We start from the raw sequence: 17,495 nt of genomic DNA, 5'->3' as shown, positions 1-17,495 counted from the left end.
GTCCCAAGAACTAAGATGGAGAGGCATCTGGTGCTGAGAATGGGCAGTCAAGCAAAACTGTGGAAATAAGGTTTGAGGTGAGCTCTAAGAAATAAGTAGAAGCTAACTAGACAGCTAAAGAGCAGACAAAGGAAATAGCTTGTACCAAGGCCCTGGGGCTAGACAGAGGTCTAAGTATAAGCAAATCAAAGATCAGTGTGGCAGTGGTCAGGGAAGAAGGTGGTATCAATTCTATCCCAGGTCTGCCTGATATCCAATACTCCACAGCCAGAGTTCCTAACCATTTCAACCTCTCCTGTAGAGGTCTTGCCCCAGTCACAGAAGCTGAAAGTCCACAGCTGACGTGCAGTGGTAGAGAAAGCTTTAAAGACATAGGGTAGGGGTGTTGCGTGCGATTTTCCTAAGGAAGCCTTCCAGGAAACGAATGCAACCTTGAAGACTTGCAGGCATTGGCAGACGAGAGCTAGAAGACCTCCCTTAGATCCTTAACACGAAATGTAGGCTTGACGCAGAAGCCTCTCTTCCTATCCCAAAGCGGACAGGTGAGAGAAATGATGTGACAGGAATAAACGAACTACAACCCCGCCCCCGCCGTTCCTGCCCCACCACTGCGGCGGCGCGCGCTACGTTCCGGAAGCGGAAATGGACGAGAGGTCAGGGTAGGTTTTTCAAGATGGCGGCCCTCAAGGCTCTGGTGTCCGGCTGTGGGCGGCTTCTCCGTGGGCTCCTAGCGGGCCCGGCAGCGACCAGCTGGTCTCGGCTTCCAGCTCGCGGGTTCAGGGAAGGTGAGTCATGCGTCCCAGCAGCCTCCTGAGATTGAGAAGAGCGGCAGAGACTGCTTCCGCCAGCCCCGGTGCGCCCCTTCCTCCCTTTCCTTCGTGCGATTCTGAAACTTTGGAGGTACCGGCTCCCCCGGCGTGCTTAAAAGCCCCTTCCAGACCCTGGTGCCTTATCTTGATCTCCTGCCCCTGTGAGTATCCTCACGAGGCGGAGGAAGACGAAGAGAAAAGCCTGCTTACTTAGCAGGAGCAGAAAAGAAACCTGTCCCAGGGCTCAGAAAAGTTTTCGGAAAGGGTTTGCATGTTAATTCTTCTTCCGTGTTCTCCGAATCGCAGTCTCTTTTATTAAGAGTCTCTGGATCACGAAGGAAGGCCATCTGGGTACCCTCCCAGAGCCTCCCTTTCCACTTTCTCTTCCAAAATGCTGTGATCTGATGGCGGCTTTCTCTGCCCGGGCCGCTGGTCTCCCTGAGAGGGGGAGGCCACAGTGGAAAGGCCATTGAATAGCTGGACATAGGCAAATGCAGGATGGTAGTTCAGCTTTTCATTACTCTTAATCTGGGAAAGCGACCTGATTCGAGCATCAACTGAGAGTTTACTGAATGCCAAGTGCTATGCTTCAAGCTGTGAAGGAATTCTGGAGACAGAAAATACAGCCCTTTTTCTGAAAAGCTTAGGTTCTAATGAGATTATGTATATACACACTCCAATAAATGCAAGTTAGCCTTTTACGTGACGAAGTACAGGGAGACTCAGTTACTGGAAACAGCAAACCCAGTTGGAAGTTTTCATAAAGAGGATGTGTCTTGAGCAGGCTCACAAAAGGATGGAATCTGGCGGAGAGTGAAACGGTCTTTTAGGACTTAGCCTTCCTTTGTGTACTCCTGGAAGTAGGAAAGGATGAGTGATGTGCAAAAGAAGAGATGTGGGGTTTTTTGAGGATCTGGCATAGTATTGGGCGGCATATCCTTTAACGAAAGGATAATGAAGGGGCCATTGGATTTATCTCAGAAGAGGTCTCTTTGTAGCTTTCAAAAAGCAATTTCAATAGAGTGGCAAACAAGGAATCCAGCTTTGGAGAAATGAAAGAGATAGTTGATGAAGAAATGGAAATAGCAGGTATGTTGGAAGAATTTAGCCCGTAAGGGAAGTGGAGCATTTGCTAGAAAAAAAAGTCTGGGCCGGGCGCGGTGGCTCACGCTTGTAATCCCAGCACTTTGGGAGGCCGAGGCGGGCGGATCACGAGGTCAGGAGATCGAGACCACGATGAAACCCCATCTCTACTAAAAATACAAAAAATTAGCCGGGCGTGGTGGCGGGCGCCTGTAGTCCCAGCTACTTGGAGAGGCTGAGGCAGGAGAATGGCGTGAACCCGGGAGGCGGAGCTTGCAGTGAGCCGAGATTGCGCCACTGCACTCCAGCCTGGGCGACAGAGCGAGACTCCGTCTCAAAAAAAAAGAAAAAATAGTCTGGATGTTGCCTGATTAACTTATCCATTAGTAAACCCATTAATAAAGACACTAAAGAATCATGCAGATGATAGAGAGGACTTGGATGTTTCATTTGTTCCCATGCTGCAAAATAGGCATATCTCCATACCATTTTGGGGAGTCTACCAAGTGTCAAACGCTATTGGCTACAATTTGCATATTCTTATGAAATTCAAAGTTGAGGCAGATTTTGCTATGCTTCCAGAAAAAAAGGCAAGAGGAATCGTTTTGTTTTAACAACAAATATTTGAAGTTAGACTTAAAGAATTTTTTCCGTTGGAGAGTTTGTGAAATGATGGACTGAAAGCCAGGTACAGTGGTACATATCTTTAATCCCAGCACTTTGGGAGGCCAAGGTGGGAGGATCACTTGGGCCCAGAAATTGGAGTCTAACCTGGGCGACGTAGTGAGAACCCCCACCTCTTTAAAAAAAGGAAAAAAGGGTGGACTGTAAATCAAATGGGTCTCTGAAATCCTTCATCTAAATGTTAGGTTGCATTAATGTGATTCTAAATGAAGGCACTACCATATTCTATATTCTTAAGAATCACCTGTCTTCAAAGCTTGTAAATGAAAACATTTTCTTTTGCTCTTCTATCCATTATTTGTAAGGCATAAATTATTATACATATAGCTAATTTTGACTAGTCTCAGCTGGTATATGTGACACCCAAACAATATTGTACACATAGAGTTTAAAGTTGTGGGAAAGAAGCTGGTTCTCTTGCTGAAAATATTCAAGCATCCTACTTTTCAAAGTATCAGATAATAATACATAATTTTAGTCAGCTCATGAGGGCCGAGCACCAATTTTCCTGTCTATGAAGACTTTCAGTCTAAAACAGTGATTTTCAACTGGGGGGCAGTTTTGTCCCCCAGCAACAATTGGCCATGTCTGCAGACATTTTTGGTTGTCACAACTGGTACTACTGGCATCTGGGGGTAGAGGCGAGGGATGCTGCTAACCATAATGCACAAGTCAGTTCCCCACAACTAAGAACCATCTGGCCCAAAATGGCAGTCCTGCTACTGTTGAGAAAGCCTGGTTTAAAGTTTGACCAGAGAGATACACAAAGCCAAAAAAAGATTATTATGGAAAAAGCAAGACTGAAGGAGGACGAAAATAGAAATTGTGACTTACTGTGCCTGCTTCAAATACTGTGCTAGGTTTTCCGCATACATTTATTCAGTCTTCTCAAAAACACCTTAAGGGTGGATATTAACTGTCCTCATTTTTGTAAGTGAGGAAATGCAGTTCCAAGGGGTTTAATAGCTTGCCCAGCATCACATGTCTAATAAGTGATGGAGTTGGAAGTAGAGCCAGCCCTCTTCCCTCTCCACCAGTAACATCACCTTGGTATTCCATGGCAGGGCCTCCCTTATTGTTCCCTCCTTCCCTGAAAGCTCTTAGCGGTTAACTTGTCAAAGACCATTTAGTGCCTTTATGGTTGGCACTGCCAGATTTAGCAAAGACTGTGTTGGATCTCATTCCTCCCTTATCCCTCTTAGATCCTTTGTGAAGGAAATGTATTTAAAATAAAAAAACAAACATTATTATATAAATTAAGACATGATCTGTCAGACACTTAGAGAAAGGTATATTGAAGTGAGTAAAGGCCAAAGGGAATTTGCTTCATCTCTTTCACAGTCAGTTAAGAAGGCCTTCTGGAAGACCTAACATTTCAGACAAGGATATGCCTGGCAGGTTGGGCAGTCCCATATAAAAGCTTTGAGAGAGGAGTGAGTTGGAGTCTTTTAAGAATTCAGGGGACATAGTCCAGAGTAACCTGCTAGTGGGAAGAAATTTTTGTGCAGCAGTAAGATGACTCATTCTGAAGCATAGGGCAGAGGGACGTTCCCTCAGGGGTCCAAGGGAAAGAAAGGGGGAGGTGATGAGGGAACCAGAAACTTTAATGGTAGAGTTAAAGATGAACTGGAGGAAGCAGGGCTTTGAGGCAGGAAGGTGTTTGCGAAAAGTTGTCAGTGGCCAGAAATGCAAGCACACATCCTAAACATGGCACTCCTCTCCCTGACCCTACATAAGACTATTAGGGCCACTGCCCAGCCATCAGTTACTCCAGTCTTTCCTACTCTGCTTCGGCCCTGGTTTCTACAGATCCTCTCCAAGAGGGACCTTGGTCTCTGGGCACTTCAGCAGTGCCCTGCACTCCTCATCTTTTTTCACTTCCTCTTTTACTAAGCAGTTGGGTCCTTACACAGCTGCAGCTCACTGTGTCTGTTCATGTGGCCATCAAGGTTTTTTGCATTTTCCGTGTTTGTTGTTGTTGTTGTTTAAGAGACAAGGTCTTGCTGTGTTGCCCAGGCTGGCCTCTAACTCCTTAGCTCAGGTGATCCTCCTGAGTAGCTGAAACTATAGGTGTCACCCCGTCTCCTCCTTTTGCGTTCACTGCAATCTCACCGCAATGCCATTTGTTCCACACTATTATAATTCAGTTATCTTGGACTCCATCCTAGGCAAGTATTTACTGAAGTACTCAAAGGACCTCTTTACGAGGCATGGACTTTATTATAGTCAAGTTCCCATACAGAGTTTAGTTCTTTTCCTCCTCTAGGGCAAAGACTGTGGCTCCTATTCTACTGTAATTCTCCACAGTAGGTAGAATGAAGCTGTATAGTCCATAAGTGCCCAGCAAATGTGTTGCCTCATTGGGGACAGATTATTTCATGTGTATGAGAAGTGCTTATCTGGAAAGACTTTGGCCCTTAGTTCTAGTTTAGAAAACTGCTTCATCTCTTCCCTTAGCTTACTTGATACTGCCATATCTCAGAACACAAGGGTGATTCCATCTTTTTCTAAACAAGTTTTCTGTTAGTGCCTAAATCTCTCAGTCCAGCTTTTCTTAGCCACCCCCACTTCTCTTGAATAGGGAGGTAGCCGGCAACAAAATGGATCAGGTTTTGTTTGGTTTTGACACGTTTTTGTATGCACGCTGTAAATCAATACTATTTTGATTCAGATCTCTTCTTTCCAGAGGCTTAAAATCTACTAAGGGCCTCAAGGACCAGGCTCCAACAGGGCCTTCTCCCCCTGCACTAAGACACCACCCTGATCAATGTCAGTTCAATGTGAGTTCTCAGGTCATTCCTTCTGGTTTGACAAATTGTGTCTGTTAGATAAGCATCTGCCTATTGTTTTACCCACTGGCTTCTAGTAAGATGATTCGCTGGCTCACAGTTGCTGTGTGGAGGGGGAGCTTGTGAGCAGTGGAGCTTGCCATGGGCTTTGATCTGTTTTCCAGGGGCCAGTGGGATGACTTCAGGATTTGGTGCTTTGCCGGGAGTGATGTGTGTTTTGTTAGACTTGTTTACCTCATGGTTAGGACCCAAGTGCCTCCACCAAGCAGGGAACCACATGTTTATCCACTTGTGTTTCAGGGCATTGTTCTTCTGCTGACTCCAGTGGTAGCAGAACGTGTCTCTCCTTTTGTTTCCTTTGAGGATTCTTAGAAACTTCCCCCCTACTTGTTGCTCAGATTAGGTTGTCTCTCAACTTGGTTATTGCAAATTTGCAAAGTTGCAGGGTGCCTGGAACCCCTACTGGACTGGGGATGTGCCCTCCTCCTACCTCCCTTCATTTCTCCCCATCCTCCGTTTGTAGGTTGATTCTGCAGATTGACGTATTGCAGTGACCTTCCCTCTGCAGCTGTGCTGGCTTCCAGACTGAGGACCACGTTGAGTCTCACCCAAATCCCATTCTTGGGTTGGTCTGTGTTCTGTACAAGTAGATCCGTGTGTGGGGTGACGCATTTTCTTTTACATGGAAAAACCTAGGTTGTCTTTGAATTGATTAGTAACTACAGTGTTCTCTGGAGAAAGCCTCCAGGGCTTTTCTAGCCACTGTTATTCCTTTGTATGTCTGGAGTTGGACACTGAGAGGCTCTCAGGTTGGTTGTTTTGGAGCAGTGAGTCTTTATGAATGGGTTGCCCAGAAGACAAATGAGGGACAATTCCAAGCAGTCTGTGTCCAATTAGCTGTTGGTCACAGAGCTCAGTGATCACAGATGCTGCCATGGGTCTCTGGTTGGGTTACAATTGCCTTTTTCCTTAGATGGTCCCTTCTCTTTTCATTGGTGTTTGTTTCTTTGAGATGGGGTCTCGCTCTGTCCCTCAGGCTGGAATGCGGTGGCATGATCATGGCTCGCTGCAGCCTCAGCCTCCTGGGCTCAAGCAGTCCTCCCACCTCACCTTCCCAAGTAGCTAGGATTACAAGTGCATGCCACCATGCCTGGCTCATTTTAGTGATTTTTGTAGGATTTTGCCACATTGCGCAGGCTGGTCTCTTAACTCCTGAGCTCAAGTATTTCTTCCCGCCTCAGCCTCCCAAAGTGCTGGGATTACAGGCGTGAGCCACTGTACCCGGTCTGGCTTCTATCTTTCTAAAGAAACTGTGTCAACACGGGAGTATCTCCAAGAACTATTTGATTATATTAGCTGAATGTGGGCTATTGGCTCATTCTGCATCTTGGTTAGGTAAGATAGGAAATGTATTCAGCTTGACAGATGTGTGCAACTGATTGTCTTGCCATCAGATTCTCTTCTGACTGCCTCACCTAGATAGGCAAAGCACTGAGGGTGTCCCTCTCTGTTTGGAATGGCAATACTTGAAATTCTTCTTGGACTCGGTATCTTCATGCTCTTTATTCCTACCTCATCCATCAACACTCTCCAGTATAGATAATAAAATGCAACCCTGCAGGGAGAAGAGGATTTCACTCAAGACTCTCAGGATGTGTTCTAGGAGTGAACTTGACTTTTTCTCATTCACTGGGGTGCCACTGGAATAATGTTAGTTCAGTGCTATATCTTACATTGTAAACTCTTCAGAGCAGAAACCATTCTTATCTGATTCTCTTTGTGCAGGAACACACACCGCCTGCGTACTTTTGAAGGTCTTTTAGAACCACTACCCCACCCTCTTTTATTGCTAGCCACTGTAGGACAGGATCTGACCAATTCCTTTGGATGGAACCAAGATAAATATTTGCATAGAAAGGCAAAAACAATGCGAAACTCCTTAATCCCATACCAGAGAGGTGATGCTACCTGGGCATCCTGGGCTTGCCCCCACCCCACCTCAAGGGCATAGAGCCTTGGCACTAGTGGGGTGAACCCTGCGTGCTTTCTGTTCCAGGTGGAGACCATGAGAGAGTACAGACGGAAGGCTGCTTTTTTCCAAATGTGTAGAATTTGAGCTGTTATTTGAAACTCTCTGTTCCTTATTAAATGGCTGACCTAATTTTCCCCCTTTATCTCTGTAGTGGTGGAGATCCAAGAAGGGAAGACAACTATAGTAAGTATCGTTGAGTTGGCCATGTATAACCTCTTTAACATTTGGAGCTGCCTGGCCGCTCCTCTGAGGGAGGGAGGGGCCCAAACTGGACGCCCAGCTCCAGGATCAGCTCCCTCAGTGACCATAAATCCCACAGCCTACTATTTTTCAAGCTGTGAGCTATAGTGTGGTTAATCAGGAACAGTTGCTGTGCCTGGGCTGAGGTATCTGCTATTTGATTAAAGTGGCCTTTTGTGTAGCAAGGCCTCAGAGGCCTTTGCTGATAAGCTCTTTGGCGGATGTTGAATCAGTTTCCCAAAGGGGAAACTAAGGCATTGTTGCATGCCTAGAGAGCCAGAGTAAGTTGACCCAGAGCCAAGAGCCTGGACCTCAATTCCTTTCTTTTCTGGCTAGAATGACTAAACTGCTCCTTAAATGATGCATTTAAAAAGTGACATTCTCCCGGCCCTGGCCTCACTAGCTGGCGCCCTGGCTTGTCTGTTGGTAAGAAAGTTGGAACAATACTTCATCTACCCACTCCCCCCTTTCCCTCCCTGGGCCCATCCCACCTCCCTTCCTTGGGGAGTCATGGGGCCTAGATTATCCTATAATCCTTAAAAGACAACAACATTGTTTTCACATGGTCTTCTATGCCTCCAAGAAATCCTCAGTCACTGCACAGAGCTAGAGGCCCCTGTAACTTCCATGTCAACCAGAGATTTAACCCTTTAGGTAGCCAGCCAAGCTCAATCCTCCCCAAGGCAGTCTTATTCCCAGGACAAGTCCATTGGGTCTCCCCCTAGAATGCTCCCTCTGCCTTTCCACTCCTTAGCCTCAAAACAGTTCTTTTTAGGGGACCCTCCCCAATCCCCTTAGGGTACCTTTTAGGCTCCTTGATTCAAAGCCAAAACAAATATTCACTCTATAAACTCCATGCTGGAGGAGAGAAATACATCTGACTTTTGAGTATATAGAGCGTTTTTCGTGTGGGGCATGAGTCTGCTGTTTGTAGAATAGATGTGGAGGCATTGTGGCCTATGAGAGCCCTCAGGGGAGGAAAGAGCCCATCCATGCCTTTAGCGGCATGGCCATGGCTGACTGGATATTATTCTCTCCCCTATGAAATAAGATCAGACACCTACCTCACTAGATTCTGGAGGTTAAGTGAACTAATATATGTGAACCATTCTTAGCACTGAGCCACACATATAATGGGGAGTCAATAAATGTCAGCTCTCCCCACCCCCCTACCCCCAACCCACTGCAACCTGCTTCCCAAGGCCTACCATGTACTTGCGAATTTTCTCTAACATCTCAGTTTCTGGCATAGTTGTGATTGCCATGGCAGAAGGAGGGTAGCAGTGCTCTGCACAGCCAAGTAGTACTTCCAGCCCCTTTCCCCTGTGCCACTTCTCCCCCAGGAGACAGTGTTGCTTCCCTCCCAAAGCCTCTCAGACCCGTCCCAGCCTCACTCTCATAACCCACAGCCTCAGTCAGCCAGGCTTTCTAAACTCCCCTCTTGCAATTGGAGCTAATTCCCAGATCGTTGGTTTATTGCGCTTAGTAATTCCAAGGCTGTATCACAGGATACAGCAGCGATAGGGAGGTCATTTCACACTTGGCCTCAGCAGGGTTTAAAAGGTGGCATCCAAAATGATAAAAGCAAGGAGCATGACAGGGAAATGTATCCTCCCATCTGTATCGTGTTGGTTTTTTCTTTCTTTCTTTTGTAAAGAGAGAAGGAGTGCATGCATATCTGCTTATATGGCACAGCCCGGGTTTTTTCAGCCTTGCTATTCCTGGCATTTGGGGCTGAGTAATTCTTTGTTGCGAGGGCTGTCCTGTGCATTGGAAGATGGTTAGAACATCCCTGCTAGATGCAGTAGCACTCCCTCCCCCAGTCATGACAATTAAAAATGTCTCCAGACATTGCCACGTCCCCTGGGGAGCAAAATCACCTCTGGTTGAGACCCATTGGCATAGCCTTAGCTCTGTAAGATAAAGCTAGGAACTGCAGTTTCCCGCTAGGAGGACATGTGGGATGGGAGGGAGGCTTTCTTTGGACTCTATATCCCTGTGCCACTTAAAACTTTTTACCATGTGCATGTATTACTTTCCCCCAAAGCCAGGGAGGGGAAAAAGTCTAGTGTTCTGGTGCCTTTGTTTTTTCTTTTGAGGAAGGAAAGGTAGCATTCAATTGATACAGCAAACCCCTCTCTCCCTCTTGCCACTGATACTAAGTTCAGATGGTTTCCATTACCCCTGTAGGCCACCAAACCACATCCCTGTAGCTGTCTCAAGGCCTAGCATACAGTAACTACAGAATAAACACCACAGTTCAGGCAGAGAAACCTCTTAGCTACTCCCACAAGAACCCCCAAGGTAAACTTTCACCAGCATTCCCATCATTTTGGGGTTTGTGCAAAGATAATGTGGCTCCACGCAGGCCCTGTCTCTCACACTGGCTCACTTTCTCTGTCTCCTAGATTGAAGGCCGAATCACAGCGACTCCCAAGGAGAGTCCAAATCCTCCTAACCCCTCTGGCCAGTGCCCCATCTGCCGTTGGAACCTGAAGCACAAGTATAACTATGACGTGAGTCTGGGTACAGAGACACTCGGTTCTGTGTGTCATGAAGTTCTCAGATTCCCTGGTTAACTGGAGCAGCATGCACCCGCTGTAGCTACTGCTGCATTTCATGGAACCACCAGAGATGGGAGCATTTTGTCCGGTTGTTCTCAGCCCTGGCTGCACACTGGAATCACCTGGGGAGCTTTAAAAAATAATGATGCATGGGCTCCACCAGGTCCTCCGAAGCCACTTCATAGATGTGGTCTCATTCACCGCAGCTCTCCCTCTGAAGAAGACCCATCACCATCTTCGGTAGCCTAGGAGACTGAGGTCACGGTGTGGAATCAGCCTGCGGGGTGGGGCCTGAGCATTTTTTCAATGCTCTCCCGTGGTTCTAATGTGCAGCCAGGGTTGAGAGCCACTGATTGAATTTGTGATCTGGTTGTGCCTCAGACCACTAGGGCCCTTAACTCGGCTCGCAGGGGTTGTACTCTTGTGGGATGGAATCATGATCTGGGTTTGGCTTTCCTCTTTTATGATGAGGGTGTATTTGAACAAGCTCTTGGTTCTCACTGTGATCTGGGAACACATTACCTTTTCGTTCTGTATTGGAGCTATAAAGATACCTGATTACTCAAGCTCTTCTAGTGCAGTCGTTTCCAGGGAAGAAAGACAGTAGTGAATAATAACAACAGCTAACATTGAGTGCATGCTCTATCCGGCACTGAGTACTTACCTGTTTTAATTCACTTAGTTTTCACAATAACCCTATGAAGTAGGTACTAGTTTCATCCTCATTTTACAGATGAGGAAATTTGAGACATGGAGACGTTTGTGAACTTGCCTCAGATCCCCCAGCCAGTATCAGAGCTGGGATACAAACTCCAGGGACGAAAGCCCAGGCAGAGCCCGTGCTTCTAATGACTACACTACCTCCTCCCCAGAGATGGGGAGGGCGTGGGACTAAGGACACAGCCCTGGAGAAATTCTTACTTGTTCTTCAGAGCTCTCACTGGTGACATGAAGCACCCTATTTTTGGGTTTCAGGTGATTCAGGCTCTGGGCCAGTTTGACCTGCAGGTTGTCCCTGTGCCCCTTTGTGGAATAGGATGATTAAAGGCAGAGATCCTGGTCAGGTGATAAGAGCAGGAGAAGCCACATGCCCGTGGGATCTGAACAGAGTGACCCAACTAATCTCATGGGCTGGAAGCCTTGGCTTGAGGCCACCCTGAGGGGTGGGGGGGTTCTTTCTGTCCTGGGGCCCTTCTCCTGATGGCCGCCTGGAGTAACAGAAAGCAAGCACACAGGCAAGGGGCAGTGTTCCCAGCCGCTCACCATGCGCAAGTTAGTGGGGTTGTGGGCATCCTTGGAACCTCAGCTGCTGATAGAAAAGCAAACCCCATACCCGCCCAACCATGGTAGGGCACTCTTCCTACCAGCCTTTTCCAGGAAACATACTTGGCTCTCTCCAGCAGAAGAAATCTAATCCCGTCTGAGGTAAAGGCTAAAGTTGTTTTTCCTTTTACCCCTTTCCACTCAGAGCACCATTAACCTGAGCTGCACAAAGCTGTTAGCTTGCTTGGCAGCCTACGGTGGAGGGCTGGGGCCTCCAGCCCAGTTGATTAGCCCTGGATTAATCCAATCCAAGTTCTTTTCATCAGATTCTGAAAAGTACAGGGGTGGGAATTGAAGGCCTGGGTCCCTCAGGAACTGTCCAGTGATTAAAACAAATCTGCGGTTTTGCAGCAAGGCGCCTGCCAGGGCAGCAAGTTGGTTTGTAGAACTTGACTGCTAAGATTGGCATGCCAGGCCCTTGCAGGGAGGGGAATGGTGAGTTTTCTTTAACCCCTTAAACCATTCTATGACAGCGGGGTCTTGCTATGTTGCTCAGGCTGGTCTCGAACTGCTGGGCTCAAGCAGTCTGGGAATTATAACATTTTAGACCTGGCAGGGAGTTGGTCCCTTGTCTTGATTCTGGCTCTGTTTATCTGTTCCTTTGACCTGTCCCAAGCAGCCTGGTGGGCATGTGATGGTCCGAAGGAAGCCCAAGAATCCATTCAGATCTGGTCACAGGGGGCCTAGATCATGTGAGATTAAACTTCACAACCCTGGTTCCTTCCTCCTTGGCTTTTATGCCTTCCTTGCACTTCAGAGGGAATGGCAGGAGGTGGAGGGGCTGTTTGCATATACTCTGGCTTGTGGTATATAGACTTTAAGGTCTAAAATGTTACAGGTTTCTCCTCTTGTGTGGAAACATAGGGCATGTCTCCTAACCCTACCTGAGCAGACATTTTGTCCAAGAAAGATGCTTCAGGTACATAAAAGATTGGTGACGCTTCTTGAAGAGTTTCTGTTCTCTAACCTAGTCTATCAGAAGATGATCTCACGAGGCTGGGTGTAGGGGCACACACCTGCCACCCCAGAACTCTGGGAGGCCGAGGCGGGCAGATTGCTTGAGCCCAGGAGTTCAAGACCAGCCTGGGCAACATAGCAAGACCCCATCTCTACAAAAATTAGCCAGGCGTGGTGGCATGCACCTGTAGTCCCAGCTACTCAGGAGGCTGAGGTGGGAGGATCACTTGAGCAAGAAATTGGGAGGCAGAGATTGCAGTGACCCGAGATTGCGCCACTGCACTCCAGCCTGGGCAACAGAGTGAGCCCTTGCCTCAAAAAAAAAAAAAAAAAATCTCATAGAGGAGCTGGGAGCTCTTGGGGTTGGTAATGGGGTACAGAAAATCTTACTAAGTTGAGATTAACCTTTGTTGGGTGAAGGTAGCAGACCCATGTGCACAGCTCTGTGTGGAGGAAGTGATCTCAGCCAGGTTCCCAGGAGACATCAGCCTCCCCTGTAGACCATGAAGCCCTAACTTCCCAGCATCAAAAGCAAGCCCAGCTGACCCTCATCCCCTATTTTCGGTTTCCACTAGGATGTTCTGCTGCTTAGCCAGTTCATCCGGCCTCATGGAGGCATGCTGCCCCGAAAGATCACAGGCCTATGCCGGGAAGAACACCGCAAGATCGAGGAGTGTGTGAAGATGGCCCACCGAGCAGGTAGAAGGCCCTGGGGACCAAGAGGGGCAGAGGGCTACAGGCACTGTCTCCCCACCCAGCTGCCCCATGTTTCAGCCCCTCCTGGAAGAAAAGTGGATATCCAGAGTGTTAATTATACTCACCACCCAATGCCAACCTTCCCGCTCCCTTGGCCTTTCCCTCTGGCCCCCTCGGAGCTGCAGAGGGAGCTGCAAAGACTATCCCCTCTTCCCCCCCACTCAGGTCTATTACCAAATCACAGGCCTCGGCTTCCTGAAGGAGTTGTTCCGAAGAACAAACCCCAACTCAACCGGTAAGCAAGCCTGGGTGTGAACAACCTGAGCGTTCTGTGCTCAGGAAAGCTAGAGTGCACCTTGGCTGTCTGTTCCATTCCCTGCCAGCTTATGCATCCACCCCCATCAGTCCACCCCTGCTGCAGTCTTTGCTTCTTCTGTTGCCTTCTTTGCCAACCTCAGCCTCTTTCCTCCCCTGTAGGGCCCTTAGCAAAGGGGCAAGGAGGGTAGAGGCCTGCTGATTGGGCATTAGAATGTGCTAATCCCCCGTTGATGACATCACACTGGGTTGCTATGGGGATGTCAGTACTACTACAAACTTTCAGTATCCTAGCTCTCTCCAGTGCTGGGGTTATTAGAGGACAGGAGGCCTTAGAAATGGGAGGGCCTCCTGGCTTAGTGCCACTGAATACAGCTGTGCAGGTTGCACACTGGACAACTTCAGGGCAACATCCATGTAGAGTAGGTCACAAATAGTGCTCCCCAGAGTTGTACAGTTAACAACCTACACAACGCCATGTGGCAGCCCAGGAGGCCCTGAGTTCATATAGAGAAGGAGAGGATGGCCTGCAGCCCTTGGAATCACTTTGCCTTCTAGTCTAAGCAGGACCCTGTAGAGTGGAAGCAGATTCTTGTCTGACATTCAAGCAGCTGTCCCATTGCAAGTTCTCTTCTTCCCTCCTCTCTGGCATCAGCACACTCACAGAGTCTTAGATCTCTAGTATCCCCTTGTTGAGAGTAGAGCCAGGTCTGTAGAATTGATTTGAGGGGGGTTCTTCTTCTCCCTACCAATGGCCCTTTCCTCCTGTCCAGCTGGTGGTTCCCAGACTGGAATGAGGAACATATTAGGTTGGTGCAGAAGTAATTGCAGTTTTTGTCCTTTTTTAATAGAATTGCTCTCTGTAAGGTATCAAAGATGACTGATGCAAAGCAAACACCTCAGCCCCCAGCAAACTTCCTAGGCTGATCCCCACCAGAACTCAGGCGTGGAAGGTAGGGGGCTGCAGGGGGTGTGGGATGTGGGAATGCAGGGCTTCTTCCTGGTACCCTGCCTCTCTGTCCCTGGAGGCTAAGTCAGAGCTGGACCTTTACCAATACCATGCCAGCACCCTGGCTGTGTGCCCATCTCTACCTGCACCCCCCACATTGCTAGCTCAGCCATCTGCCAGCAGCTCTTGGGGAATAGGACATGCTAACCTCTTCCTATGTCTCCTAACTATGCTATGGACCATTTGGGGGTTGAGCCCACCCCCTCTGGCTTTTTAAGAGACAGCAGCAGGCCTGAGGACACAATCCATCCTGCCTCAGGCCTTTGAAGCTAGTCCAGGCGCCCTCCCATACATCCGGCATCCTTTAACGTGACACAGGATTGATGATGTGTGGGGGCTTGTCGGTTGCGAAAGGCCACCCTGAGCGGGAGGGGGAGTTCAGGCTATGAAGGAAATGGATTCCCTTGCAGGGGAGTCTCGTTTAATGCTGCCATGCGTGGGCCCAGGCTCTGCTGGGGCCTGGTGGAGCCATGCTTTGTCTGCTGCTGTGTCGCTCCTCCTGCTGCCCCTTCAGGAGAGGTAGGAAGGGGCTGGTTTAGGAAAGAGACTTGGTTCTTGCTAGAGCTGGGGTGTTCCCAAAGAGCTGGCTGGAGGCCACCCAGCCCACCCCCTGCCAGCTGGCCACTCCATGTGGCACAGGCATCAGGCCCAAGGCCAGCTAAAGCCCAGCTTCCCTCTCCAAGGCATGGGAGAAAGAACAGCTTTAGGGCAGTAGCTCTGGAGAACCTTTCTAGCTTTTCCTCTGCATCCCCAAATCTCAATGAGCACCCTTCTGGGGAGCCTGCTCCCATACCCCATCTCTTCATGTACCCCTCTGAAGCCTGGGAGAGGCCAGCAAAGGGGCCATCCCTGGTCCCTTCCCTTTACCTTACTCTTCTGTCACCCAGCACCAGCGACCATAGAAAAAGCAGTCCCCTCACACCTGTAATCCCAGCGCTTTGGGAGGCAGGTGGATCACTTGAGGTCAGGAGTTCAAGACCAGCCTGGCCAACATGGGGAAACCACGTCTCTACTAAAAATACAAAAATTAGCCACGCGTTATGGCGGGCTCCTGTAATCCAAGCTACTCCAGAGGCTGAGGCAGGAGAATTGCTTAAACCCAGGAGGTGGAAGTTGCAGTGAGCCGAGATCGCGCCACTGCACTCCAGCTTGGGCGACAGAGCAAGACTTCGCCTCAAAAAAAAAAAGCAGTCCCTATAACTAGCCTCCTTCACAGTCATCACCCTGGCCGGGGCAGTGACAATTCCGGGAGACACGGAAGGCCCTCCCCTCCCTGCCCAGCACACACTTGGAGTGCAGGCCAGCACCTCCCGCAGCTTCCCCTCAACACAGGGCTGGCAGCAGAAGACGAAGGTCCAGCGGAGCTCGGTTGAACTGCATAAATCAGCAATCATTTTTTCCACTTCTTTTATCTAAGAGTTTTTAGCTAAGGTTATTGAGTTTTTAAATAATAAAGCTTTTTCTTTGACGGTCTCTAGAGACAGCTGGGTTGAGCCCCAACCTAGAATGGAGGCAGGGGAGGATTCCTGGCCTTTGTCATGGCTGAGCTTTCAGAATGAAGGATGGGCCTTTCTGGATAGGATCCAAGTTTTATTCTGGACAGAGTAAAACCCAATCCCAGCCGGCATGAGCCACTTTTCTGGGAACTATCAGGGCCCTGGCCATCCCCAAAGGAGGCCAAAGGTCCATGGGCGGCAGCCATCTTTCCCCACCCCCCTCCTATTTACAGAAAGCTTCCTAGGCTAGGGCTGTGCCCACGGGCCCTTACCCCTTGATTCCCATCACAGGTTGGGTGAGGGGCAGGGGTCTTACACCAGTTGTGGTACCCTGGGGAGTTCCCTGAAGGCTGGGGTAGCTGAGTAAGCCAAATGGGGAAGAGTAATGGGTTCCTCCAGGCCCTTATATCAGCTCTTCTCGCCCCATGGCTGAGGCCAGAGAGGAATGATCTGCTCTTCCGGCAGCCTCTTCTCCGCCTTTTCCTCAGCAAACACACACCAACATTGACAGTTATAAAGATCAAGGGAGCTTGTGGCCCTGGGCTGCCTGACCCTGGCCACACAGGCTTGCGGCAGCAAGAGCCCAGCCCATCTGTTTACAGGACGCTCAGCAGTTACTCCCAGGAAAATCCCTGCACTTCAGGAAAGGGAAACTGGTGAAAGGATTTGCTTGCCCAACCGTGGCCTGGCCTGAGGAGGTCGTGCTCCACTCTCCCGGTTCCAGCTTGGGCCCCCAGCCCTCACAGGCACCTCTTTGTTCTCCCTCCACAGGTACCTGACGCGCTGGGCTCCTGGCTCCGTCAAGCCTATCTACAAAAAAGGCCCCCGCTGGAACAGGGTGCGCATGCCTGTGGGGTCACCCCTCCTGAGGGACAATGTCTGCTACTCAAGAACACCTTGGAAGCTGTATCACTGACAGAGAGCAGTGCTTCCAGAGTTCTCCTGCACCTGTGCTGGGGAGTGGGAGGCCCACTCACAAGCCCTCGGCCACAACTATACTCCTGTCCCACCCCACCACGATGGCCTGGTCCCTCCGACATGGATGGACAGGGGACAGTGGGACTAACTTCAGTACCCTTGGCCTGAGCAGTAGCAATGCTGGGAGCTAGAGGCAGGCAGGGCAGTTGGGTCCCTTGCCAGCTGCTGTGGGGCTTAGGCCATGCTCAGTGCTGGGGACAGGAGTTTTGCCCAATGCAGTGTCATAAACTGGGTTCGTGGGCTTACCCAGTGAGTGTGTGCTCACTGCTTGGGAAGTGCAGGGGGTCCTGGGCACATTTCCAGCTGGGTGCTGAGCATTCGAGTCACTGATCTCTTGTGATGGGGCCAATGAGTCAATTGAAAGGAATTCATGGGCCAAACAGGTCCCATCCTCTTCATGACAGCTGTGAGCTCCTTACTGTGGGAGAGCTGCAAGGAGCCAAGGTGGGCTACCTGACAAACTTGCCGCTCTCGTGTGAATCCAAGAAACTGTGTTCCTCAAAGGGGCCCTGGTTGTCAC

The 17,495-nt window shown here is 49.3% G+C and overlaps 1 protein-coding gene across 3 annotated transcripts; it reads left to right on the top strand.

Annotated features, from left to right (window-relative positions):
- The first annotated feature begins 608 nt into the window (after positions 1 to 608).
- Positions 609 to 17,373, top strand: MRPS18A (mitochondrial ribosomal protein S18A). Of its 3 annotated transcripts, XM_055264017.1 has the most exons (7): positions 644 to 785; positions 7,549 to 7,580; positions 10,046 to 10,153; positions 13,057 to 13,180; positions 13,403 to 13,472; positions 14,344 to 14,445; positions 16,769 to 16,901. In XM_055264017.1, the coding sequence occupies exons 1-6, from the start codon at positions 674 to 676 to the stop codon at positions 14,417 to 14,419; spliced, it is 522 nt and encodes a 173-aa protein (XP_055119992.1). In that variant the 5' UTR covers positions 644 to 673; the 3' UTR covers positions 14,420 to 14,445; positions 16,769 to 16,901. The 3 variants fall into 3 exon arrangements, with proteins under 3 accessions (XP_055119991.1, XP_055119992.1, XP_055119993.1); XM_055264016.2 differs by lacking the exon at positions 14,344 to 14,445 and having other exon boundaries at positions 609 to 785; positions 16,769 to 17,373; XM_055264018.2 differs by lacking the exons at positions 644 to 785; positions 14,344 to 14,445 and adding an exon at positions 850 to 1,898 and having other exon boundaries at positions 16,769 to 17,373.
- The last annotated feature ends 122 nt before the right edge of the window (positions 17,374 to 17,495 follow it).

The sequence above is a fragment of the Symphalangus syndactylus genome, chromosome 23, assembly GCF_028878055.3.
Source record: "Symphalangus syndactylus isolate Jambi chromosome 23, NHGRI_mSymSyn1-v2.1_pri, whole genome shotgun sequence".
In the NCBI taxonomy this organism is placed as follows: domain Eukaryota; kingdom Metazoa; phylum Chordata; class Mammalia; order Primates; family Hylobatidae; genus Symphalangus; species Symphalangus syndactylus.
Note: the sequence above shows the minus strand (reverse complement) of the source record. Positions and strands in the feature narration are given on the sequence as shown.

Excerpts from the sequence above, each read along its gene's own strand:
- MRPS18A (XM_055264016.2), top strand. The coding sequence starts at position 674 with ATGGCGGCCCTCAAGGCTCTGGTGTCCGGCTGTGGGCGGCTTCTCCGT. Across the intron at positions 7,581-10,045 it reads AAGAAGGGAAGACAACTATA|ATTGAAGGCCGAATCACAGC; the intron begins GTAAGTATCGTT and ends TCTGTCTCCTAG. Across the intron at positions 13,181-13,402 it reads GAAGATGGCCCACCGAGCAG|GTCTATTACCAAATCACAGG; the intron begins GTAGAAGGCCCT and ends CCCCCCACTCAG.